At 45.1% G+C, this 27,600-nt stretch overlaps 1 protein-coding gene across 1 annotated transcript; it reads left to right on the top strand.

Annotated features, from left to right (window-relative positions):
• The first annotated feature begins 453 nt into the window (after positions 1–453).
• On the top strand, positions 454–27,588 carry LOC144141506 (uncharacterized). Its single transcript, XM_077673057.1, has 10 exons — positions 454–857; positions 16,026–16,094; positions 16,561–16,626; positions 16,989–17,036; positions 17,129–17,200; positions 19,937–19,984; positions 24,596–24,622; positions 24,773–24,814; positions 24,897–24,933; positions 26,373–27,588. The coding sequence occupies exons 1-10, from the start codon at positions 738–740 to the stop codon at positions 26,525–26,527; spliced, it is 684 nt and encodes a 227-aa protein (XP_077529183.1). The 5' UTR covers positions 454–737; the 3' UTR covers positions 26,528–27,588.
• Positions 27,589–27,600: the final 12 nt, after the last annotated feature.

Here is a 27,600-nt window from a genome sequence, read left to right as displayed (position 1 = left end):
ATCAGCCGTTATTGGGAACAAATTGTTACTCCTAAGTCCTCAGATCCGATTGAGAACAAAACCTTCAACGTCAAATCGAACAACGGCCCGTGTTCAAACAGGGTGCATCGCCTTGTTCGCCCGAGCAAGCGTGTTTGGGGGGTACCGTTCGACCAAGCAAGTTCGTGGCCCGCTTACGGCAGCACCAGTCGAACGGCTTTTGGCTGATCCCTTCTCGGCCTGGCCCTTGTTCATCTTTGTTTCGTCTCCTGTGTATCAGCTGCTCGTCGTTGTGAAGTCCTAACGGAGATGTGTCCATCCGTGCATGTCTTACAATAGCAGGTGAGTGAGCGTGCGGGTTTCTGGGTGAGGGGGTGAGTGAGGGGGTGGCCAGGGAAGCGGGCGGGTGAAACCGTCTTGCTCGCCCCTTAAGCGGCCGCACAGGCGCCCTAGAGGGAGGAACCACCCTTTCCGTTTATAGAGGGCAAACGGCCCGGCCGAGGAGGTCTTTTTTTGCCGAGATTTTTGCCGTTAGCGCGCGCGCTCGCCGACGGCGTGGCCAAATCCCGCTGCCCCAGAGCCGGGGACTGCATTCGTGGAAGAGAACAGACCGGTGCAGTGGTCTGCCGCTACGTTGACCGCGCCACGCTTGTTCCATTCATCGGCGACCAGAGCTACCGGTACGGCGAGGATTGCGTTAGTTTTGGGCCCTTCCATACGATCACGAAACTTGCTTTCGAGGTCGACACACTGCAGCCATGCAAGGGCGCCCGTTCCACGTGGTTCTTCTAGTCACACTCGCATCAATCGGCTCGGCGCTGGCTGGTCCCGTTGAGAAGAAGAAACCTGAGAACGGCGACAAGATCGACAAACAAACGGTGAGTACGCCAAACTTTTATTCTTAATTAACTTTCGTTGCGCCCTTGTTGGAAGGTTCCGCCGCAAGTGAACTTTTCCGATATGTTCGAATGGAAATATTGTTGACTAACAACCATGGTCCCACACGTCGTGCCGAGTGCGTTGGTTTGAATCTCCCCCTAACGCTCTTTTGTGGACCGCATATTAGCTATGGTGTATCACCTATGCAATTGACTGAAGATCGCAATTTAAGTGTAGTTTGTCCCCGATTTAACCTCCTATCGATTTAAAGTGCGCGCGAATGAGAAATGTGGGAAAGAAATTGGAATTAGGATGATGCGTTCTTCTGGCCAAACAGCAGTGGCAGCTAGGTAGCCTAGAAGATGGAAATATAAATGTTACACTATGTTGAACTTTATAACGTAATTCATGCTTCTAATGGAATAAAAAGACGGCATGGAGTCGTACGTTGTGTCAGACTATTCAGGAAACCACATTGTCATGTGACTTACCGCATTAGCTTTCAATTAAAGGTATTTCAAAGGACAGATGTGCTCTTTTTGCATCTGCAACCAGCCGCAATTCAGGGTCCTCCCCGCCCCCGCCCTCATTGAATAAAGTAAATCAATCAATTAAATCTTGAACTAAGTTTGAACCACATACATACGCGTAGCTATGAACAGCCCCATGCAAAGGTACTCAGACTGATTTCGATACTGAACGGTCTCTTGGCCGACTGTACCGTCTTTCGCTTGATATCTTTCACGACAGCATGCCAAGGACCACATTCTAAACCACGACATTTTAAACCAACCTGGTAAGTGAAGTTACTAACAAAGCTTACGTATAGCTCACTAACAGAGTTCTTGTAAATAACATAAAATAAACTTCTATTCTATTCTATGGACGGGGCTTAACAGCGTAAGCAGCTGATCAATCTGTCAGTGTTTGTCTTGCGGAAATGAGCAAACACTCGTGCTACTTGATTTCGAAAAAGGCCGTGGCTTCTGGTCACAGCACTGCCCCACTGAATTGGCGTTATGATCTGCAAAGCGGATGGATCTTTAACTTTAATTGTTGCGTCTGGTGCCCGGATTCAAAAGCTGAATACTATTTAGCAGCTCCTGCTCTAGTTGGCGCTCGGAAGTTTGGCTATTTGTTGTATAAAAATTTAACATTAAAATAATTGCAAAATAAAGATTAAAAAGATTAAAAAAGGAATAAAAAATAACGTAACTCAGTCTGCCACGTACTAGCGCCTATGATTAGGTTTCCACGAAGACGAGGCCTTGCTGTAACTGAGTGGGATTATATATTCTGTCAAACCCCCAATACCAACGCAGCTGCAGTACGCGGATCAGGAACGCTGTTGACGCACGCCAACACAATGGCCAATCTATAGGCGCAGGTCAAACGCAGTAATGAAAGACTTGTTAAATCTGGCGAAATAATTTTAGAAACAGTGACTTTGTAAGGTACAAGAAATTTATTTGTGCAAGGAACGGGCTGAACCAAATTTAGATAATCAGAAAATTGTCGGTCTCTGCCAATTCTGTTAAGCGCAACAAACTTGAGAGTGGAGCAGAACGTTTATCGCTCATATCATTTTCCCATTGCAATCACAGCACAGTCAGAATCACGATATAGTTACGCGACTGGATCAGTGTGAGAGCTCACAGCCACAAAACGTTTCCACCCCTTACCAGAATATTAGGGGCGAAACCCCTTAGAGGCTGAGCTGTTGGCGTCTCCTGTCGTCGTCGTAATCGTCGTCTCATGTAGTCATGGTACTGAAACACCGAGAAACTTGTTTACACCTCCCGCTGCAACGTAACGCGTACTAAAAAGAACGCTGAGGGGCCACGAATACACTTACACACTGCATGCTTTGCCCCTCCCCAGGTTTCACGTTCGTGAATATGACCCGGGAATTTTTTTTTTAATTCCATCAGGCGTGCGGAATGAAACGACCCAGAACGAAGAAACAGGACACCATTAACCTTCCAGCAGGGAATAAAAAGAGAAATGTTTACCTTGATATACTAACAACGACTTTTCACGGCCTTGTGTAACGTGCGTTGGACGAGATGAACTAGGCAAACAGCCACAACGACCCAGGTCAGGGAAGACGTGACAAAACGTGACTTTTGCTGTTTTTCTTTCTTTTTTTGCAAGGTACTTGTCTCCGCTCGTGCATTTTATGCGTCAGCTTCTGCACGCAAATTGTCAAGTGCGACCAAATCGGCCCCACATAAAACGCAGTATTAATGTAAAACATGCGCGATGATCATAAAGTATAGCACAATTTTAAAAAAGTTGTCCACATTAGTCATAGCACGGGCTCTAGAAGTGAGTGTGACGTTTCTACATCAACTGACCAGCTTGTGAGGCTGCGTTTCACCAATGTTACAAATGACAGCAATTAAAAAACTGACACCGACCACGAGTGTTTATAAAAACAAGAAAAGACGTTTTTATTTTTAAAAAGTCGTCTATATTAGGTAAAACACGTGCTCTAGAAGTGCGTGTGAGGTGTCTACACCAATTTCCCAGCTTGTAAGGCTGTATTTCACCAATGTTACAAATGACACCAATTAAAAAACTGACACCGACCATGAGTGTTTATAAAAACAAGAAAAGACGTTTTTATTTTTAAAAAGTCGTCTATATTAGGTAAAACACGTGCTCTAGAAGTGCGTGTGAGGTGTCTACACCAATTGTCCAGCTTGTAAGGCTGTGCTTCACCAATGTTACAAATGACACCAATTAAAAAACTGACACCGACCACGAGTGTTTATAAAAACGAGAAAAGACGTTTTTATTTTGAAAAGTCGTTCATATTAGTTAAAACACGTGCTCTAGAAGTGCTTGTGAGGTGTCTACACCAATTGCCCAGCTTGTGAGGCTGCGTTTCTCCAATGTTACAAATTACACCAATTAAAAAACTGACACCCACCACGAGTGTTTATAAAAACGAGGAAGGACGTTGCGGCTCCCACGCGGGAGCCTTGTTCACAAAACGTCTTTTTTCGTTTTCATAAACACTCATGGTCAGTGTCAGATTTGAATTGCTGTCATTTGTAACATTGGCGAAACGCAGCCTCACCAGCTCGGCAATTGGTGTAGAAACCTCACACGCACTTCTAGAGCCCGTGTTTTAACTAATATGGACGACTCTTTTTTAAGTAAAACGTCCTTTTTTGTTTTTATAAACACTCGTGGTCGGTGTCAGTTTTTAATTGGTGTCATGCGTTTTCCCACGCAGACAGGCTACCATCCAACACTTGATTTTAATGTTACAAATGAATTACATGTCTCGACTACCACCAAACATCGCAGCTTATATGGTGCGTACAAATCGGGTGCGCACATCTGTTGCTGGCAATAAGTGTTAAAGTGTCGTATATTACGGCGAAATAGAAGCCACGGCACCACACGGCTTCGACCATCTGCGTGTCATCAAGGCCAGATCTTCTGCAGACATCCCGGGTGCTTCAAACTGCGGACGTAATAGAGACATTACCTGGACGTCACGATGTGTATGCACTACTCTTGCAATGCAAAAGCCTCTCGTAGGCTCCGTGCGCGGAGTCGACGCAGACAAAAGATACTCAGGAGATATGCAGCGCTGAATGCGACCTGGCGGGAGCATCTCTCAAATGTTCTTCGCGGGAACGAGGAAACAAGCGAAGCAGGCGGTTATGCTTTGCGCGCAACGATGCAGCTGCCTGGCTGACCAGGACGCTTCCTCGTACACTCCTGCCTTGGCTCCGTCCCTCCAAGACACTCAGGATAGCATCACGGAAAAGGTTACCAAGTTGGGACATTAAATCTACATTCATGGTGTACATGACCTCCAAGACACTCAGGATAGTATCACGGAACTGGTTACCAAGTTGGGACATTAAATCTACATTCATGGTGTACATAGCGGCGTAACTAGCTCCCTCCATCTGAGTTGCTTCTCAGTCCCCTTGTGTACGCTCGCTGGACTCGACAACTGCTACTTTGCTTTTATAGAGACAAACAAAAATAAACTGGACCATTCTTCCAAGATTAATGTTGAGTTGCTTTTAAATAGGAGTGCAGATGATCCGTCGCTGAGGTGACGTGTTTTATGGGAAATACGCGTTTAATTAAACAGTGCCGGAAACCTTACTGTGTGGTTTTCGAATTCAATGTCTCATTATCATCAATACCCTTGACGTAAATATGGTACCCATTAATCAGTTGCCCTTAATCCTAAAAAAACTAAGTGATGCAAGAACTAAACTTGCAGATGCAACCAGCCCACCCATTCGAATTTTATTGTAGCGAAATGGAGCGCAAGCACCGTGTCGACACGGCTCCCTGCCTTTGTTCTTCGCCATACTAATTTTAATATGTTATACAGTTTTGTTACTATTTTACGCTGACAATATCACTACGCTGTGCAGAGCATTGTTTTATACCTATATGTGGAGCTTAGGTTTTCGGCACTGTTTTAACGTCACCGGCTTTTCTGTCGCTAGTTAGAGCACCGGACGTAAAAACGTTTTCCTGTGTCGTCTCGCTATTGGCTCATATTACCTCCTACCACATTATCACGTTGTACTTTTTAAGTGAAAAATAACCTACTATACAATGCGGTCTGTTTATAAATGAATCAATAAACACTGGAAAAATGAACGTCGGAAGTATAAAGAAAGCACGCGATCCTTTTCGCAGAAACCTGCGACGGAAACAGGCCAGTGCGTGTTAGTTAAAATCGAACTAGTTGTGCTACGAAATGTACAAAAACTGAATCCAAATCTTGATTACGCCTATCTGTGCGCGAACTTGGGGCAACGGTCTTTTACCATGGCAACTGCTATGACAACAGCGATCTTACATGCGTCTCGTAATGTACCTCTACGTATTGTTAACAATTGGGTGATCCGAAATTTCTACTTTGCGACAGTCGCCAGATGTCTCGTTGAAAGCGGCGTCACATCGGGACATGAAATTAGAATATACACAATTCTAAGTAATGCTATTTCTGGGTAATTGGTTTTATAAATGGTCCCCTAGCCAAGTCAATCAATACAACTCATGGCATTTCGCCGTGATCATGCTCAACAAATCCTACCGCTTTTCGGTGTTGTCATCATTATCTTCATCATCATCAAGGGTGAATGCTACTTTTAACGTCCTACTCTCGCCTTCTTTTACGTCAGCCGGTCACATAACTTCCCTGCAGGACGTTCTGCGACTATATTCTGGAGAATACAGTAGCCGACCAAGTTTTCGGTCCTGGAGGGGAAGGAAAAGTTGTCCGAAAAATACGCGAGTCCCAAAAACAAACTTTATTTCATCTAAACATGACTGATGAAGCCGCAAATTGTTAGGACTAAAAAAAGTTGTTTCTAAAAAAGAAACTGGCCATGTATTACCCGCTTCCAGCTTTCGAGGTTGCATCAGCCGCAGACTACAAGCAAAATTATGGCATCCAAGATCAAAGTTTGTTACGCCGGCGGTAGTCAAGCCAATCCCCATTCAATCCGAAGCAAGCCCGATTCAAAACGGCGTCGTCCTGAAGTTGCACCATGGGTCTGTCGCGGAAAATTACGTCCGGAAAATTGAACTTCTGGCTTTATTTTGTCCGAAATATCCGTTGTGCATATACATTACTCATATTGGACAACTGGCGGTTCCTCAGAAAAGTACGGAATATCCAGCAAGTCCTAATTTTCGGAGTCCAAAAACACGCACGGCTCTTGTATACTGGCACAGCGCAGCCACTCGCTGCGATAGAACAACGTTAATAACGTCAAAACTACGGCCTCTGGAGGAGACAAATGATCCTGAATGGCAGGAGGCACCCCCGCCACCTTGCCTTACCCCTCTCCTGCCCTTGATTCGGTAACTCGTCCTAGTTCTCCCTTTATGTCTCGTGTGTCAACCCCGTTATTCGTGCCGGGCACGTCTTGTCCGTCCGCAGCATTCGATTACGCCGTACGTATACGTCGTGAGCGTTATGTCACCAGCGGGTTTGGGAGAGCTGCGCGGCCACGACGGCGCCCATGATACCGGCATATCTGTTCGAGAATTCGACAGTTATGTTTTGGCATTCAAAACTTGTAAGAATTGTTTGGTGTCCTCGGAGTTTTTTATTAAACTTGGACACTACCGCACACAACATGTACAACGGGGATACAAAGAAATACGGAGAGCGGAGCACACAGGCTCGACTGCATGTGGTGCCATCTGGCTGGTACGCTCGGAAGCCCAGCGCATGCGCTAGTTTTCCACGCATTCGAGAGCACGGGTGCCTGCTCACTAAAGCTACGCTGTATATTTCTCTACTTGCACATATAACACTACTACTTACAGACAAGCAAGGAGCCAGCTGCGAGCCCAACTTTTAGCCTCTGACAATGGCCATTTTGCTTGCTGCGCTAGAGAGGGTTGTTTTTTAACGGAACCCTGTAACACATTCGATAAGCGCTTTCACTCTTTCCTTCACGTCTGGAAGCACTGCGAAAGCTATAGTAAACGCCAGCACGGAGCGGCACTGCGTGATTTGCTCACCGCACCAGATACGCCTTCCGTTCCTGCTTGGCTTTTGCGGCTTTATTTTTAAAGTTGCAATCGAAAAGCGTTCATTGCTGCAACTTAAGGAGAACCGGCCAACAGCCGCTAGATGGCCTTAATGACGTAATTCGAGCCGTCGAAGAAAGTTGATACCGGGAAAGAGAGAAAAATCTTGTGAGCGAGTTTCCAAGTTATCTGATGGGCATAGAGCAGTAATTTTTGGATGAAGTACTTTGCGACCCCCTAATGTAATTACTGGGTTTGTTGGGTGACTACACTCTGCAAGCATTTTAGATTTCAAAAAAAAAGTTGAAAAAAGTGTTGCAGGGTCCCTTTAAAGTCAAATCTTTTTTAGTGGGGCCGGCGGCGTCCTGTCAAAAAACTAAGGCATTTTTCCATATACCACTTGGCCTATAAAAAAGGTCGGATAAGATCTTTGGACACACGGCGCATGCGTGAAACTGGGCACCCATTGTGTCAAAACGGTTACTTGAAAATCGTGAAAAATGAGAGGGTCTAGATAACATAATGTATACGCATCGATAACGACGCAGTAGTACCATTGTATAACTTTATCTCGTAAACCACGTATCTATGTACATTTAGATCGTTCGTATAAACCTTTTCATCCGTTAATCTTCAATAAGATCACGACATGTTCTGGGCTGTGTTGCGCATGCGCAGTTACACCTTCCTGTCGACTGCTCCAATTAAAAGGCCGCTAGCACAGCCCACTGATGAAATGGTAACCACCAAGACGAAGCATTTAAAAAGGTTTATACAGATGCGTTTGCTTAGTGCGCGAGAAATCGTCGCATGGGTTCGTTCTTCGTTTCCGAATTGGGTATTTGAAGGTTGGACGATCAACTGGACGCACTCTTAGGAAAGGTTTTGACGCTTTTTTGACGCAGTTTTGAACCGAGAAAGCTTCCGCGCTTCTCTCGGCTTTCGTTAGGAAGGGGTGGTAAAATTTTCTTTCGCTATCCGTAAGAGCCGCGCATGCACTTTGCCACGCAGATGGATGTTTGTTCAAAAGCGGAATGTGAAGTTGAGCGTAAGATACCGTTGGTTCCTTTTTTCTCCTGAACTACAGATAAAACTTTCTCAAATAAAAAAAAATGCGTTTGAGGGGATACATGTTGCAGACCGAAATTCGCTTGGCGGCGCAGCGGCGTAAAGCCACAACCTAACAAATAAGAAGCGCAACTCAAATTTGTTGGGCCGACGTTCGATATATCAGCAGGCCGTGTTATCAAACACACTAAAATATTGCGCGTTAGCGTAATTTCTATATGCAGCATCCAAATAGTGCAGCGCATATCGAAGGCCGTGTGCTCCGCAGTCCGTATCCTTTGCGTCCCCCACCCTCCCACTTCCGTATTTACAGTATGTACGAGATTTCGGGGCACGTTAAAGATCCCCAAGTGGTCGAAATTGATCCGGAGCCCTCCACTGCGGCGCGACTCATCGCCTGCGTTGCGTCGGCGCGTCAAACCCCACAATCGAGCCGAATCGAACCGTATTTACAGTAATCCCTCGGTATAACAGAATCGCGTTATTCGATGTTTTTTGCGGTCATACCTATAGTTTTGATTGATTGTGGGGTTTAACGCGCCGACGCAACGCAGGCGATGAGGCGCGCCGTAGTGGAGGGCTCCGGATTAATTTTGACCACCTGGGGATCTTTATCGTGCGCCGAAATCTCGTACACACGGACGTTTTTGCTTTTCGCCTCCATCAGAAAAGCGGCCGCCGCGGCCGGGAATCGAACCCGCGACCTCGCATACCTATAGTTTTATCGGAGCAACTGATTCACGCCTTCAATGAAGTATCACTTATAACGAAGCTCATTTCCTGTTCTCATTGACTTTGTTACAATGAGGGTTATGTATGCGTAGAAACTTGCTAGTAGGGAAACAAAGCAATGCTCGAAATAGCGATACGACGGAAGTGAAAGACTGAGGCGCCGGAACGCATTCTCAATTTCGATACGAGGACAAACTGACTGTATTCCATGCGACCGGAGAGGAGACGTGAAACGTGCACACCGGCCTCTGGGAAGTTTGACGGTCTGCGCAAGCAACCGGCGGCGTCCTGCGAGATAGTATTTCACATCTACCGGTGCAACTGCGCCTCGTCTAGACGTCCCGTCGAGTGACCAAACGGCCTAGATAGATTTAAAAAAGCACGCACGGCAAGCAAGCGAGAACACGTTCGCCGAAGTCCCACTTCACGACGCCTCTATCTATACATAGGAGGAAAACGCTGTGGCGCCTTCTGAATTGGGTTACGCCTGAAGCAATGTAGGGAGCGCCGCATCCTCATGTTCTTGTTTTCTATTTTCTTGGGAGTCAACGAGACTGGAGGGCCTGTTATTATCGTCACAGCAATAGTAGTGCCACCTACGAACAACAAAAGCAAAAGGGTACAAAAAGGCCCTGGAGTGCTCGTAACACATTTCCCCTGTGTATGTTTGTTGGGTGCGATAATAACCCTCGGCGCAATTACGGCTGCAGGAAGACGGTGATGTGCCGCTTTTAGAAGCATCTCACGTTATGACCGGTTGGCCTTTTCGGCTCGCTTTCGAAATAACTTGAATGTAATGGACTATTGTGAAATCATACCCACGACAAAAATTGGCCGCGTATCTGCACCTTTCGTTGCGAATGTCGACAAAAGACGATATTCTTTGTCGACACTTGCCAAGTAAACGCCTCTTTTCGCTTTCCCCCTCACCTCTCATGCTGTGCCTCTTGCGTCGCGCTCCTCCCAAGGTAAACATGATAAAGGTTTGCTCAAGTCAATTGAAATTTACCGCGTTCCACTGCTCCAGGCCGGGTGCCTCGATGCCAGCGCTGCCGTACGGCGGAGACGCGCGTGAATCAAGGCACCCTACTTCAACGTTTATAGAACCGCGTTGCCCTAGTCCACGTGCGTTCCAAGCAGAACGTGGAACCCATCTAGTGGAACCGTTCGTAACTCTTGCCGCTTGATTTCTTAAAATGTCGCCACAAGCTATAGTGGCGCGGGCGACAGCAGGCGACAGTGGTGTTTTCTTTTCTGCACTGGATATAGCATTTCATTTGGCAAGAATCAAGCACCTATAATATTTTTATAAAGGAACACTGAATTTATCCCATGTGTAGTACTTGTCTGTCTTATATTTGCGTAATGTCTTATTCTTGTTCAACAATGCTGACAAGTATGAATCTATAAACCGGACTTGCACGTTTAGATTTGGCTGTGAGCATATAAGACTATTGCGCAGACCTAGTTTCACTTAGGACGGGTGGCTGAATCGAGGCACAGACAGACAGACAGACACACCAAACTTTCTCGTTTTAAGTAGCCCAAGAAAGACTATCGTCTTTTAAATGATTTTGTGCACAGCTGCTCACTTCACTGCAAATTTAGTCGAAAGACGATTGCGATCCTTCTGCCTTCCACCTCTCACGCTCTCCTCGATAAACGCTTTAGAGGTTTGCTTTAAGTCAATTCAATTTTCCTGCTGCTGATGATGATGATGATTAGTGGCTTTCCCTTTGAATCGGGGCGTCGGTTGTCAGCAACCGACTTGCCTGTTTTATTACGTTTACTTGCCCTACTCCCAGCTAACCTATAGATTTGCTTCCTCCCTCCCATCTCTCCCTCTTTTCTGTTTTAAACTCATCGCCCCCACCCCCCTTATTTTCTCCCCTGGCTATTCTAAATTCTCATCCGCATGATTACTCCGCCTGCGTACCCATCCCTTCCCTACTTTTCCTCCACCACCACTCCAGTCGCCTCTTCGTCACCTCTATGGCCTTAAAGTTGAGGTTCCCCCTCGCCCCAAATCCCAAAGCCTCCGCCAGCGTCGTTTCCCCCTCACCCCGCGGTGGCCGTATCTCTGTGCAGCTCCTGACAATATGGTCTATAGTTTCCCGATCACTGCCGCTCGAGCGGCAGTGATCGCACGGTTCGAGCGCCATCTATAGGAACATTTTGTTACTGTTGGTCTTTAAATGCCGCCTGTACTTCCAGGCTCGGACGCGACCACTTTTTGTATGTTAGGTAAAAAATTGTTTTCAATTAGTTTTCTTTTTCTCTCAGTCCCACGTATAAAGCACACGTGTCTTGTTAACAATTATATATTGATGCTTTGCCTCAAACATGCCTAATGGTTTCTTTTTCCTGAACAATGCTGACAACTGTGTAGTTTGGCATCAATGTTTTAAGAATTCTTTTAACTTTTGGTAGGTGGTTGCGTCGAGGGACAGACATACAGACATACAGACATACTGCAGGCAAAAATTTCCGTGTTTCAGGAGTCCAAGAAAAAATATCGTCTTTAAATCTGTAAAAGAGATCCGTGGGGTGCGCTTCGTTCGACAGACAAGCCAAACGAATGCGCGAAACAAGACACTATTGACGGGGCGCAGCCCCAATGAGCTCAAAAAACAAAACATGCATGCCAGTATAATTTCATGCATTCAACTGATCAGCCTTTCGTAACCCCACACTGTAACAGACCCGGCTGCATCGCTATTTTTTTTCCGACGTTACCCGTGATGTCGCTCTATGTCAATCCTTCAATTTTGTGTATTCCACTACTCTTGATCCCTGCCTCCCGCGGGCGCCGCGACAATAATTCAAAACTGTTATCTTGTAGTCGCTACCTAAGCTAGTGTGGCAACGGTCTAATTAGTGTCACATAATGGCGGCGATGGGAGCAGTCTAGTTGATTTCATCCAACCGACAAAACCGCTTCCGCTCACTGATTAGCCAGAGTCACTGTAATTATTAATAATGACTCTGGCTAGTCAGTGAGCGGAATCGGTTTGGCCAGTTGGGTAAAAATCAAGACAGACTGCTCCCATCCAGTACAGCAATCCTCGCTGGTGTCGTTTCGCTACTGCAAACGGATCAGTCTGTCTTGTTTTTGTATCATTTGTATTTTATATCATTCCTTTATATCATTTGTGATGAAGTATACCAGCCCCTTATTTTGTGTTAGGCGTTATTTTTCGTTCAAATGAAAGCTACTCCAAGCCACGCCCGCTTTCCATTCACTCTGTACAATCCCATTGATGTTTCTTACAGCCGTGCTTCTCCCGTCGCATTGTCACATCGCGTAATAAGCATGCCATGCCATTGCCTTTCTTACACCTTGCGGTCCTATTGCACCCATCCCCCAAAGAGATGTCAGTAGCTGGTGGATCTTCTATATATCGCAAGTGCGTCCCATTCAGGGCGCACGTGTCAATTTCGCCATCCTTGAATTGTACTTGAGCCTCCGGCCCCCTTTAAGGCTACAGCTAGCGTCACTAGATGAGGTTACAGAGTATCGGCCCTCTTTTCTCATATTATTTCGTGCCGCCACCATGATCATTTTTCGGACGCGGGTGCGATTCCCGGCCGCGGCGGCCGCTTTTCTGATGGTGGCGAAAAGCAAAAACGCCCGTGTGTTCGAGATTTCGGCGCACGTTAAAGATACCCAGGTGGTCAAAATCAATCCGAAGCCCTTCACCACGGCGCGCAGCACCACCTGCGCTGCGTCGCCGCGTTGAACCCTACAATCAATCAATCAATCAATCAATCAATCAATCAATCAATCAATTAATCAATCATGATCATTTTTCAGTTCACATCATATGACATTTGTTTAAACTGCGACAGGTTCATGGGCGCCGCCATGCGTCTTCTGTCGGTCAATTGTGGTAGTGTCAGCTCGCCCTCCCTGCTCTGCAGCTGCGCGCGACTGGTGGTGTTCCTAACGCGAATCAAAGATAACGCGCTTCGGCAGAAGAATGTCAGAAGAGGCCGTGTTGCTGCGTCTTCGGCAGAAATATTTACAAATGACCTCGTCAAAGTTAACGGTGAAGCCGCAGAAGCGGCAATCTGGCAACGCTGATAAACACCAAAATGGCCGCCGCTGCTTACGTGCGTGCCTAAGTGATGGTACTCTATATCTTATCTAGTGACACCAGCTACACAGGCTTAGTTCTATAAAAACAAGCATGCGCGTTGTGAAGCACAAAAATCGGTGGTACAAAAAAGTTGAAGTTGTGGTCGGAGCGAGCGCGAGCCGAGAAGCGCGAAGAGACGGTTGCGTGCAGGGAACGGGAAACAGCGGCACCGAAGGGGAGTAGGGCGCCGCCGACGTGCAATACGAGCCGCCTTTAGAGGTGAAGGTACCGACGCGGCCAAACAGGCGGCCCCTGGTGATGGCGTGAGAGGGGAGCGAGCTCGGAGGGGGCTGGTCAAGCGACGACGGCCGCGGCCGCAAAGTTACTCACAAAGTTCAACAGAAAACGAACAGAAGGTGCAACGAAGAGCTTGCCTTCACATTCTTAGAAAGTTATCTCCCTCTGAGAAAAATTTTGACGTACGCCATGCATGTTTACATGGTATATTTCGACGCCTCGATTTCCCCCTTCTCGCGACTGGCACGGTTCAACTCGCAGTTACATCAACCACGGCCACAATCATTACTTGACATAGCATCCAAATTTTCTTGTTGGCGCAAACCCTTCCCCGCCTGCGTGGTCTCCTCGCCTGTCAACCCCCGGCCCCATTAACACCACAATCTCGACATGTTCAGAAACCGCTAAGAGTTCGCTCACCCCATTCCACATCTTTGCGATCGGAGCCCCCGAGTCCTTGCAGACCATCATTTACTCCTCCACTTCTATCTTCCCTACGATAATGAGCAAAGCAAAAACTAACAACCTCAAAAACGACCACTTGCCTAATCTAGAACATACCTAGCGTCATCTCAGACATTCCAACAAAAAAAAAACAGAAAGACGTATCGCATTGGAGCAAAGATACAGCTCTGCTGGTCAACCCTCTCCACTAGTTCGCTGCTACCCGAGGGGGTCTTGTTGCAGCTGCGGGACTGAGGCCGTGGGCGCCGAGGGTCATTTTTGGGTGATTCGACTCGGTGTCAATCACCTGAGCTTGTCCGAAGCCAATGTGATTGTCCTTCTCATCGAAGTGTTCGGCTACAACTTTCGCACGTTGTTTGGTGCTGTCAGGGTCGTTATGGGGAATTCTTCGCCTCGCCTCCGAAATTGGCGCGACGTTGCGCCCAAGGAGTTCTCTAGACGACGCCACGCACTGTTCCTTTTTTTTTTCCCCGTCCCTGTTTTGCTGGTTACATGACTCCGCCAAGTCTTGGCACGCTTTAGTGGCTACGCGAATGACTTTCTTTTTCACAAGTGTGGATATTCTCTCATTTGACCTTTTTACACTCGCTTTCATGCGTATACACCTGAAACAAACGAGCAAACGTGCCGATTTCTACCTCTCCCCCAATAAACACCCTCGAGTGGAGGCGAGTAAGGATTCAGCTCCTTGCAAGCAGCGTAGACAATGTTAGCTCTTCCTTCGATTCCGTACAAGCTAAGAACAAAAGGTAGTTTAATAATAATTGCGCGAACGGACGCCGGCTGAGGCATGCACAGAAATACCCGGGGACGAGCGTCGTCCCGTGTCTTTATTGGCCTCTGACATCGTCTGTTGCCGCTGTAAGATAGATTATGAAGCCCTACCAATAGCCCATCTGTCAATATTGCTACTTCAGGTACCCCATTACCCGCGTAATTCGGGTAAACATCTAGAAAACTTGCAAATATCGCCACCGTATTGCAGTTTAAACAATTTTTTTTTCTTTCGCTAATGTCAGTGTTCGGTGTTCACGCTTGCAGTGTCTGTAAATACGTCGGGGAATATAGCAAGCTACTAAAATGTTTACTGGCGAATGAGTTAGGATGGCCATCAAGAACTTAACAAAATGTAAGCCGGCCTAAACGTGCCCAACTTCGCACGAAGTTGTGTTTGCTCTGAATAGCACGGAAGTGCTACGATGCTATCTATGCCGGCGGAACGCAATGTAGCCCAATGGAAAGCCTACAAAACTTTCTTCCAGACAACAGGCATATATTTATGCCAAATTTCTTCCAAAGTGAGATTGAAAGACCTTTGCGTAGACACGGACGGTAGAAAAACCCATGTTATACACAAGGAAGGCCAGAGGCAAAACCGAGCATGCTAACCGTCTATGAGAAATGAATATGGTTACTAAAGCTAAGTAATTGATTAGTGATTGATAATATAATTAGAACGGTGGATTAAGTGTAAGTAATTTGAATGATGGTGGATTACTAATTAATGCCTGATCACTGAATAATAGCATTGATTAATAAGGTTGATTAACATGATTTAACGTGGATTAATAGGGAACAAGGTGTATTAATTTTGGGTTAAGGTGTATTAAAATGGATCAAGACGGATCAAGGTGGACTAAGCTCGGCTATATATAATGTAGCTGCTGTGCCGACGGATCGACATGTACTTAGAAAATACCCGTCACAATAGCAAGCCATATTTTCGTCTTCAAAGCATGTAAGCCGAATTAAGTGCCTTGAGAAATTTGTTTGTCCAGTGACTACATATACCGCGTTTGTTTCATATGTATATCTCGGTGGGTTAAAAACGTTTTACTCTGTTCCCGGGCAATTTTATGCCTTAACTAAGTATTTGGAGTGGCCCTCTTCCCCATCGAGCGCGATCCCGTGTGGGTAACAGCAATGGGGTTCAACTGCCGTATATTGTATTTACACGCGCCCTGACACAACTTGCTCTTTTTGTTACAGATCCAGGAGTTCTTCTCGTCTGATTGGGGACCATGCGAGCCTCTAAAGAATCCGCTCGTGATACCGGAGGTGAGAAACAGGATACAAGGTTGTTCGCGGAACTTAGCACGAGATCTGAAGCCAGTCAAACTAAGCCTGAAACCACGGGTAAACTTTTAGCCTCGTGTGAACCCCAGTTCAAGCTTTTTACCTTAAAATCAGCTTGGCTCTGTATTTGAATTGCTATATATTTGCGAACACAATATTTGCTTTATATGGTAGCTTTATAGCGCTGTCAAGTAAGAGACCTGGTAATCAGGCCCAGCAGTGCGCTGCAATGTGTCGCCGAGGCTGAAGTAGGGCGCAACGTGAGGTTCTAAGCCTCGCGTAAAGGCCATATTACCTTCAATCTACGATCGGAATAATTAACATGCTCATAAAGTTTACTTTGCAGAAATCAGACCTTTTACAGTCATTTGGACTGCGTAAGACATGCATCAGCTCAATGTCTTTCGCCAGAGAACTGAGAAAGAATTTCGTGCATTTATCACATCAGATGAGTGACCCCCAGACGTGGATACGGTGCCAAAAGCACCTTCCAGAACACCCAAGAGACATTGAGGTACGTGCAAACCAATCCTTTTCTGAGTTGAATGATTAGTCTAGTTGAGAGCACTAAGAGATTATACTAACCCGGGCAACTAATCAGCTTGTGAGTTGCTTACCTCAAGCATGAAATGCTCGAAAGTTGAGTTAGGTTTCACTTAGAAAAGTGTTTGGGCTCTTTAGAAATCGTGCTTGTGAAGTGTATATTGTCGTCATGAAATTCTCAATTTTTAGAACTACCAGTTAGCTTCCTGTACGATAGACGTATTTAGGCAAAATTACGGCTTCGATAACATCATCTTAGCTTGGGAATTCGCTACTTTGGTAACATAAAAGTTCCACTGCCTCTAAGATGTCATGTTCCCTATAAACACGCAGGAATACCTTCCCAGACTGAGCCGCTGTATGCTCAAGAGCACCGGATGGGTGAGTAAAACAGTGGAATAATCAGCGCCATCCCTGATTGCAAATTGAATTTGCTTCATCCTTCACCATTCATTTTTATTTTCAATGCACAGGTACGCAGCAACGGAAACATGAACCTCAGCAAATACATTCAATACCTCAGTCTATTGGGTCTTGACAATGAGGTGAGTGTCCTTAAGTCTTTCAATACAACACATGTGTGTGAAAATCACTGTTGTTCCAGCCATTTGGTCCCATTGTGTAATACTGACAGTTGGGATCATTTTTGAGGCGTAGCACCTTTGACACAGAACGCAATAGACACGGGCACAACACTGTCTAACAATTGACCGCGCCTCTTGCGTACCCCATGTCGCATGCGTTTTGCCTCAAGGGCGTCAAAATGCCAACTAACCCATCAGTCCACTCCCGACACAGAACAGTTACAGGTGCAGGAGACATGCCTGGTACGTTCGCCACGTGTAACGATAAGTCCCCTGCTTTCCAAGACGATAATCTTTCTTCGGCTACTTAAACTCCAAAAATTTTTGTCGACCTGTCCGTCTGTCTGCCTGTCCCTCGGTTCAGCCATCCCGCCAAAAGTTCAAATGCTTGAGCGAGAAGTTTATGTAGGAAAAACCTTTCTGAACCACTAAATCTGGCAACATACTTTATACTTGTTAACATTGTTGAGCAAAAAGAAAACAATAGGCATATTTGAGGCCAAACATCAAAGCGCAACTGATACGTGCAGTGTTAATGTAATTGAAAATAATTCGTGCTTGAAGTTGATATTTGCGATAGAAAATAAGAAATACGCGTTGAAAAGAATATTTCGACCCAAAAATACAAACAGAGCTCGCGCGAGCCTGGCCTTGTGTCATTGGATTGAATTAAATAAGATTTTTGAAATGGGGGTGGCCACAAGGCCGTAGTTGTGGAAAGGGAAGAAGGAAAAAGGAGGAGGAGGTGCCTTTCCTACGTGCCTTTCCTACAGCACGTACGAAATCGAGCTCTTCGTAAAGGGGGGGGGGGGGGGGGGCGTCAGGGGGCGAGTTAGGAGGCAGAGCACGGAGCAAAGAATCCCGTGAAGATGCGAAAGCTGCACAGTGCCAAGTGAGGTGTTTGAGGTCTGAGAAAACATTTTGCTGACAAGGGGGACAGTACGGTGAGGCTGAAGAGTTCAAGTGGAACGCGAGGGTGTTTTTGTTTTTCGCCTCCATCAGAAAAGTGGCCGCCGCGGCCGAGAATCGAACACCAGTCCTCGTGCTCAGCAGCGCAACGCCTTAGCCACTGAGCCACCGCGGCGGGTTTAATGTGGGAGGATCAAAATGCAGGGGAAGAGCATGACAGGTAGAAGGGAGAGAGAAGAGAGAATTTACGCCGCAGAGGCTACAATTAGTCTGGCATGCTTCATAAACAGTAAAACGGGTACTTGGCCCGTTACGGCTGAAGTGTGGGTTAATTGGGAGTTTCGTACCTAAAGTAGCCATGGTACTTTTTTATTATGTCGTGTATTTAAAATTTGTGTCAGCTGCGGCGACTTCCGCCTGAACTACTGTTAGTGGTCTTCGGAGCTTTAGAGTGTTGCTTCGTTATTTTCTATTCTATTCGTTCGCATTCTATATCTTCCGTGTTTGATTTCCGTTGTTTACTTTTCTCTCCTTTTTACAAACGACTGGTCGACGTATATTATGCACATTTTTACGTTCAATTTTAGCTATTTTGTACTTGGAATTAGCATGTTGCACGTTACAGGTAAATTACATGTTTAACTCTGCAAAAAGAATTATAACCCCCAAATTTGAATGTCCCACCTGAAGGCTTGTGAAGTATTTGCGGCAAAAAAAAAATAAAACACCCGTCCATCTTCCTTACAAACGCTGTTTCTACGAACAGGCCTCTGTTGCATTCACAACTCGCTTTTTGTAAGGGTGTACTTGTTGGGCGGCGCTTGAAGTGTTTGAGCAGGAACCGCTAAACGTCTGCCCGCATCTAGAAGTGAAGCTACGCTCTATTACTGTGGCAGTGACAATCAATTACATCTAAGACTTAAGAAGTTGAAAAAGTGCTTTATTCCCCGCGTCACGTCATATTGCTTGCCGACCTGCAAAGTTGTATAAATAGCTCAGTTTACGTCATATTGTTCGCCGACCTCGAAAGTTGTATAAAGAGCTCAGTTTATTGTAGGCAGTTACGCCTATCACGCATATCCTTCACGCATATCCATTTTTGCAAGCTAATGCTTCAAAATAAAGTCAAAGTACGAATAATCTATCAGCAGCCGCCAAAGCAAAGCAACGGGACAAGTCCCGTTCCATGCACTCCCAGTCTCCTTTCCATAATTGTTTGCATATGAATAGAATACTACGCGCGTTTCCACACACTGCAGCATACGCTTCATAAACTCTCTCATCATTGCGACGCTGAAAGTCTCGCTGCCTTTCACGCACGCCCCAAATACATTGGACCTCCTTTTGCGTTTAATTCAAACCACCGTCTGTGCGAATTTATTCTGCGAAAGGCGGCTCAACCAGAACCACTATAACTGCTAAGTGAAATTTTCTGCCTTTGTACCTGGAAGCTACTGACGGGGAAGGGAACCTCAGGGAGCCGGTACTTTTGTTGGTGTTAGCTCATCACGCCTTTGTGTCGTAACTTACGGCTATAGCGAGGGAGGCCGTCATATTGCAGTGGATACGCACAGTGTACAGCTTGGACTGCACCCGGAGGCTCGCATAGCGGTGACCTCCTCCTCGGGGGTGCCAATTATAATGACCGCCAGTTCGCCCGGGGCGGGGTTACACAATCGGGGTGCATTGAATGACGCGCTGAGCCGGGGAGGAGGTTATCTCGTCCCCGACTCCTTGCGCTGCGCCTTCACACGACACCCACCCGTTTCTTCTGCTCTTCTCTCGCAGACAATGAACGCCACGAGGGAAGCCCACAAAGGATGTATTTCTAAAGCGGTGAGTGTTGCGTACGCTTCCGCTGGCTGCCATGCGCTGCGCGCCACCTTCTGGAGACCCCCCCCCCCCCCCGCCGTCCTGGGCTGATATGCGCAGCCTAAAGATTGCGTATGGTGCTGGCGTTTGCGGGAAACATATGCCAGTCGCTGTGCCAGGAGAAAGTTTTTCTTTCAGGACGCGAGATGGCGAAAACCTGCGCCTATTCATGTAGGTGCGGCTGTTTGCATCACTATGGCCGCTAATTATTTCCTTTTGGTGTAAGAAGCGTCCAAAGTGCTTTGCATAATTATGCCTCAAACGATATTAATTCCATGCAGTAAATGCGCTCACATTCCGATTAATAGCGCGGTGCGCCCACACCGACCCCTGATTAGGCAAGTTTAGGCCGCTGTGTTTGTAGGCTTTTTTTTGTCATATCTATATCGTCATTACGGCTGCAAAGATGTCCAGTGTCTGAATTTTAATATCGGCGAAGTCGTTTGTTGGCTCTTAACCCAGAGGCATACGTTGTTAAGCTAATCTACAATTCCGGGACATTGTGCAGTTTCTGGAAGTGGCAGGAGTTATTTGGTTTAGAGACCTTTACAACGCACAGATGTAAGCACGTAGTCCTCGGGTGCTTTGAATGTTGTAATACGTGAGCGAAAACTTGTTTAGATGTTACATTTAGCACGCGCATGATTCAGGAAGATTGTTGGCCAGAAAACTAGTGAGAACCTGCTACGTTGTAATACAGAACTCCTATCTCTTTTTGGAAGTCGCGCATTTGAACAACCACTGAAACTGGACATGAACAACCTAGTTGAACCGAAATAATAAAATAGGGTGGCGCCGTGGTGGGAAGACAGTTATCTATGCAATTATATCTACAGTTTCTGTAGAAACAAGTAATCTGGTCTGCCTCCCACATATGTTTTCCCTGTCCTCTTGTTTGTTTGTTTGCTTGCTTGCTTGCTTGCTTGCTTGTTTTTGTTTTCTTCACGGATATTACTGTCTAATGGCTGCTTGTCTGTTCATTCCATTATGATTCACCCTGGTCAGCCCCCCTTTCCCCCTTTGAACCGTATTCGCCTCTCCTAACTGTTTTCGCAGCTTTATGGTCATAAAAAAGTTTATAATTTAAATGTTTACTGCTAATGCAATAGAAACGCGTCCAGATAAAAGTGCTTCCACCTTAAAGCGAATAGAGCTTCATTACACGGCGCATTTTTTTTTTTTTTTCAAAAAATAACATAAATTCGGTGAGCTGCGAAGCCTGAACCCAGTGGCGGTTTTACCTGATTGTACTGGCCGAAGAAGCTCAAAAGGGATATCAGAAGAAGACAGGTAAAGCAGTGCGTTAAAATATGTCGTAATTAATTTGCAGTAACATTTACAATAGGATGGCATGTAACACGTCAAAAGACAAGCATTAGCAGACACTAGCGAAAAAAGAGCAAAGGCTCTCTTTCAATATCGCGTTGAGTACCAAAAATCTGTATTATTGTATTTTTACAAAACATGCCAGGGCGCTGTCAAGGGCTACCTTAGAAGAGACATAAACGTAGACAGATGAATATGAACTAGAACGCACTCTTTTGCAATCTTCTCCAATGTGTGACACTTCGGACGGTAACCGGGGATGCAGCATGTTTTAGCACGCTATACAAGGCAGAAGATTGATATTATCTGGCAGAATATTCAGCAATAAACAAATATCTGAAAATCATCATCATCATCATCATCATCACCACCACCAGCCTATCTTAATTCACTGCAGGGCAAAGGCATCTCCCATTATTCTCCAATTACCCCGGTCCTGTGCTAACTGCAACCAAGTTATCCCCGCAAACTTCTTGATCTCATCTGCCCATCTAACTTTCTGCCGCCCCCTGCAGCGCTTGCCTTCTCTAGGGATCCACTCTGTTGCCCTTAATGACCAACGGTTATCCTGCCTTCGCATTACATGCCCTGCCCACGTCCATTCCTTCTTCGTAATTTCTACTAGTATGTCCTTAACACGCGTTTGTTCCCTGACCCACTCCGCTCTCTTCTTGTCCCTTAATGTTACACCTATCATCTTCCGCTCCATTTCCCGCTGAGTCGCTCTCAATTTAAGCTGAACACTCTTAGTGAGCCTCCAAGTTTCTGCCCCGTAGGTGAGTACCGTTAAGATGCAGCTGAAAATATCGAATATAAAAAAATAACTACCCCTCTGTCCAAACGACAATGATACTAAAACGCGAAGATTTCCAAAATGAAGTCCAACACCAAACGAACCCACCCATAAGCGAGTGGACCCACATCACACCATCTTACTATGCACTTAAGGTATTTCTTATCGGGACGGCTTACTGCACTGCGATTGTGCTCTCAAATGCTTTACTGATACGGGCATTGGCTTCGCCTAGCGTTCAACCGTCGCCGTCGTCGTCCGAACCCACCCATAAGTGAGTGGACCCACATCACACCATCTTACTATGCACATAAGGTATTTCTTATCGGGATGGTTTACTGCACTGCGATTGTGCTCTCAAATGCTTTACTGATACGGGCATTGGTTTTGCCTAGCGTTCAACAGTCGTCGTCGTCAGAAGGAGGGGTGCCTTTTCTTTCTAATCTTGCCCCTCAAATAAAGTTGCTCTCTCTCTCTCTCTCTCTCTATCTCTCTATCTCTCTCTCTCTCTCTCTCTCTCTCTCTCAATATTGCACCTCCATGCACCCCTCTCCACATCGAAACTGCTTCAATCTGGTCGTAATGGAGCATTCGGATAGACGTCGTCTTCATAATGATAAGAACCAAGGTTCGGTTCCGACAACGGGCAGCATTTTATTTTTTCTTTATTTCACCCGCGCTCATCATGATCGCCAGAGAAAGTTCACTTTTCTGCATTGCGCGTTGCGTGGACTACAGACGTTATCAGTGAGATGCTGAAAACTACGATTTGATATCTGCTGTGCACTTGTTATTTTAGCGCTTGAGCATACTTTTTTTCATATGTATCCAATGTTTGTAACAGTTTAAACATCATGATGTACCACTTTCCTCAATAATGCACTCTGGGCCATGAATTTGCTTGAAATAAATAAATAAATAAATAAATAGACAGGCGCGCCTCGAAAGAACTACTCGATTCGTGTTCTAATTTTACCATTTATTGCACACCAACCGGGTAACGCATTTTTGCATAGCTTCTGCGTTGTGCAGAAAAGCCACCACATGGGCGCGAACCAGCAACGATGTAGTATACAAATCTCTCAGCTAAGGAAATTTTTGTGCATTATTCCTAATTTTGCGGTGACCAAAAGCTTGAAATACCTCGAGGTGAAAAGTGATGCTTCGAATCAAATCGAACAGCAAACGCCGCGCACGAAGTAGTTAAAGTTCCCGAAATCCGCTTCTAATATTGAGTCTTCATTTCTGAAGCCCTGACATAAAATAATAGCTGCCTGTAATCTCCCTCCTCTGTAATCCTGCCGACATTTTATTACTGTGCAGTAATAGCTTCCTATATCTCCGTATATCGTGCCAGTTATACTGCGTTTTTAAACTTCTCTGTTTTTTTCCTGGTGATTGATTTTTTTAATAGACTTGTTCACGAACATAACTGCCCTTCTGTCATAACTATACGAAACTATACGACTCGAAGCCCAAGATTAGAAATATTTTGAAGATTATAAATCACTTCCTTCCAAATCGTCTCGCTTGTGATTTTGTCACCTAACATAATACATTTCAGGGATAGCAATTTGAAACAAACTTGCTCAGTTTGTATTGACACTGTCTTCGTCATCTTAAATTATGCTATATTTTTTCGGTTGCTGGGCTCGCCATGCTTCCAGGTAAAGAAAATATAGGCAGCGCGGTTCTTACAGGAATTTAACATTAAAAAAGACGTCAGCGAGTTTCATGCTCAGCCGAATATCACTCTGCAAGGGGAAAACTCATGTCCAGCATCTCGCATCTTAGTAGCAAAGTAATTTAGCCCTTTCCGTTTGATCAGCATTTGCCAACTTCCCTTCTAGAATGCCAATAGAAAACAAAAACACAATTTGTAATTTGAAGATATTTATCTTTCAAGCAACAAGAGCCCAGTTTGGTAGCCTCAATCATATTTACATTTCGAACATAACAGCATGGACGTTTATTTGCGAGAGCAGTTGAATTTTGGGGCCATGTGATTTTTTTTTACAGATTTTTAAACTTTTTCCCGTCTTTCTTGGGTAAACAAAAGCGGTGATAGTTCTCAATGCAGCCTTAGTAGCACTCATAAACAATTTTAGCTGCTCAGGTAAAAAACTTACCCAGGCTATTTAAATTCGACGTTATAGGACATTCCGAATCCAGCATACGTTTACAAGTTAAATCAAGGCGCAGTCTACCACATGGACTACATACAGCAAACGTTTACACGTTAAATCAATGCTCAGTCTATCGCATGGACTACAATCGTTCTGCTATGTCAATTACACTTTGGGGGTATCTGTCATCATTCACAGCCACCAGTAGTGACAGGGCATTTACCGGAAATAAAGAGATTGGGCTTTGTCGTTGGAAGCATGGATCGGTTGCATGCGTTTCTCTTTAGTAAGCTGTGGAGTAATTATCATCCTGTTCTTTATCCCTTACAGTACAAGGAAAAGGATTTCAAGACACAGGTTGGTGCTTTATTTTCATTATAATTATCTTTAATTCCGATTGCTTATAAAGGGCACAACAAACAAAACAAATGTTTTTCTTTTCGAAGCTGACGGTATGTTGCTCAAATTTTACTCCTGTCGTTTTTTTTTTCTTTTTTCATCCCTCAGGACAAACTCTACGTGGAATGCATTTTCAGGCACTTCACAAAGGTAACAAATTAATAAGCGTTGTTTGCAAGCTCCTAAATATCGCATTTTTTTACAAATGTCATAATATTCACTTTGCTTCCAGACCTGTGGGGCAAACTTCCAGGGAGCAGTAAAAGAAGGCAAGTAGTATTCCCTGAACAGAAGCACTTGTGTTCTATGTAAAACGTCGGTCTACGAAGGCTGCCGCCTTTTAGTGAGCGGCACGAACATATATGCGAGGCTTAGAAGCTGCAGCTGGAATAATTCTGTTATGCCACGTGATCATGCAAAAATGTACAACAAAAAGCATACAAACATCTTACGTGTCTAAAATACATTATTTCACTATTTTAAGGCTGCTGAGGCCACATAAATAATGCACTTCAAGGTGAGTTGCGCTTGTTATGGTAACGGAGACGGACACAGGAAAAAAAACGTAAACTTTCACAAAAACACGTCACCAGCTTCGTGTGAAAGTGTACGTGTTTTCTTGTGTCCGCCTCTGTTGTCAAACAATCGCAACTCACCTTCAAGTGCATGTTAAGCCAACTAGCCCGACCTCAAGCTTTACTGAACTACATAAATATTGCTTGATTTTTTTAAGAAACGTGGATTCAGTTGATTAAATACTGCATGTTAGCGATAGCTTTGCAAAAATATTTCTCTTTGGCTTTTGCGCCCCTGTCAAAGGAGGTATATGACGAATGAATCGTAAGAACACTATCTGTGAAAGCGATGGAACGAGTACATGCCTATGTAGCATTGTGGCCACAAAACCATTTTTAAGAGCAGCAGTACACAATATACAATGATTTTTGGAAGAAATCATTTTCTCAAGTTTCTGTCTTTGCTCGTTACACTTTTATGTTTAACTCCATGTCGTCGTGGAAACTGAAAAAGTAACTCATATACAGTGCGGTCCGCTGTTAAAGGGAACGCAGCAGGTCATTGCCTACAATTCACAAAGTTTAAGCTGAAACACATCTGCCGGCGAATTCAGTGTCTCAGGTCTTGCTGGAGACCAAATTTCAAAGCCACGCTCTGCTGCTCTCTGTACGCCTACACGTAAACTTGAGCAGACGTTCTGAAGCACAATATCATGTTATCCCTTAACACTGCAACGCAGTGCATACAGCATTGCACGTGGAAACCTATTCGCCCACTAACTAGAAGTGAGAGGCAGTATTCCGACAAAGTGGGTTGGGGACTGCTTAAAATCTGATCTCTTTTGTAGCGTGAGCTACAATGGCCGAGGTTGAGCAGTTTCGCGTGGCTCTCGGGGAGCCGTGCTGCGCATGCGCGAGAAGCAGTGACGTCTCACGGCGCACAGCTGGCGCGCCAGAGCCACCGCCGTCGCCGCCGCGATTGGATTGCATTGGATTGGATTGGATTAAATTGGAGTGGATTAAATTGAATTGGATTGGATTGGAAATCGTTTTAGCAGCAGTAAGCACGATAATCAGCTAATCCTAGACAACCAGGAAACCTAAGAATAACCAGCTCAACCTTAGCTCACGTTACGTTTATCCTGGCATCTCCGAACTAAGCGACTGCTAATTTTTATTTCTCTTCTGTGCAGGGTACATCGTCGGTATAACGCAGCTAAGTTTCATGCCAAGAATGGGCCCACTGGAAGTCGTCGATGACGTGGACAGCGACGACGTGGTTGAAACTCCGCCGGAACTGTCCCTGCCACCTCCTGCCAACGAAACTTCCGCCACAACCGAGCCATGAGCGAGAATAGCTCGAACTTCTTGGAGAGCATCTCTAGAGTAGCTGTCTAGACAGGAGCTTTGGAAACTTTTTTAAAGAACACAACCAGCAGTCGGCCCTGAGAAACTGCAAATGACTTCTAATGCAAGCCTAGGGTGTCTTGAATAAGACACTCAAGTTTATCGTTAGTTCGTGGTGCAAAAGGTCACTCGGCAACCGTATAGATCATAGTGAACCACAACGTTTCACTTTTCTCACATGACATCCTTATTCATTTTGACAGTTCGTTATCAGTATCGACATTCGCTGATTACAAAAAGCATTTTCACTGTATTGTGTGTTCTACTGCAATCCAAAGATTTTGCATATCTGTAAACAGCTATTCATTGCAATTCCAGGCCACCAACTTCTCCACCTGTTCCGTCCCGTACTTTTATCATTTTTCCATATTTTGCACAATCGAAAGCATAGCGCAGCACTCATCCCTTGAAAAATAGGTATAACTCGACACTATCAAGTTTTCTCTCCCCTATGAAACATATCTCTTAATAACTTTTGAGATTTCCTTTACGATGTTCGGAAAGAAAAACTTACTGAAAAACTTACACCTCCCCTAATCTTAACATAAATGTCCTTCCGAAAGATGCGTGATATAGTCGTAGGGGGCGCAATATCCGGCACGTGTTCACAAAACGAAAATATGGTAGGTTTAAGTAAAAAGTCTCCTGAGAAATGTAATATTTCGAAAATTTAGTTTTAGCTACTTGCACAGAACTATCTCTACATCAGCAGTTCTCAATTCTGTCACGCATTGCCGAACATAATTCGTTCTTTTTCGCTGTGAAAAGGACGAGCCCAAGCACGTGTAGTTGAAAAGTATATTTGAGGTAATACTCCACACCCAAGCTACGCTTTCATCAGACACCTCAACCATCTCTTTATAAGTGCACTTCATTCGTTTTTGATAATATTTTGGTGTTGCGCTTACATCAACATAAAACAATTACTTTGAGTTAAACGAAGCACATCCCAGTTTTTCTTGCCGGAAAAACAAAAAAAGTCGGCTGTAAATAGATTCAAAATAAAACACGAAT

Source organism: Haemaphysalis longicornis, unplaced genomic scaffold (genome assembly GCF_048455015.1).
Source record: "Haemaphysalis longicornis isolate Haplotype H1 unplaced genomic scaffold, Haemaphysalis longicornis Haplotype H1 scaffold_6, whole genome shotgun sequence".
Taxonomy (NCBI): domain Eukaryota; kingdom Metazoa; phylum Arthropoda; class Arachnida; order Ixodida; family Ixodidae; genus Haemaphysalis; species Haemaphysalis longicornis.
This window is presented reverse-complemented; position numbering and strand designations above follow the sequence as displayed.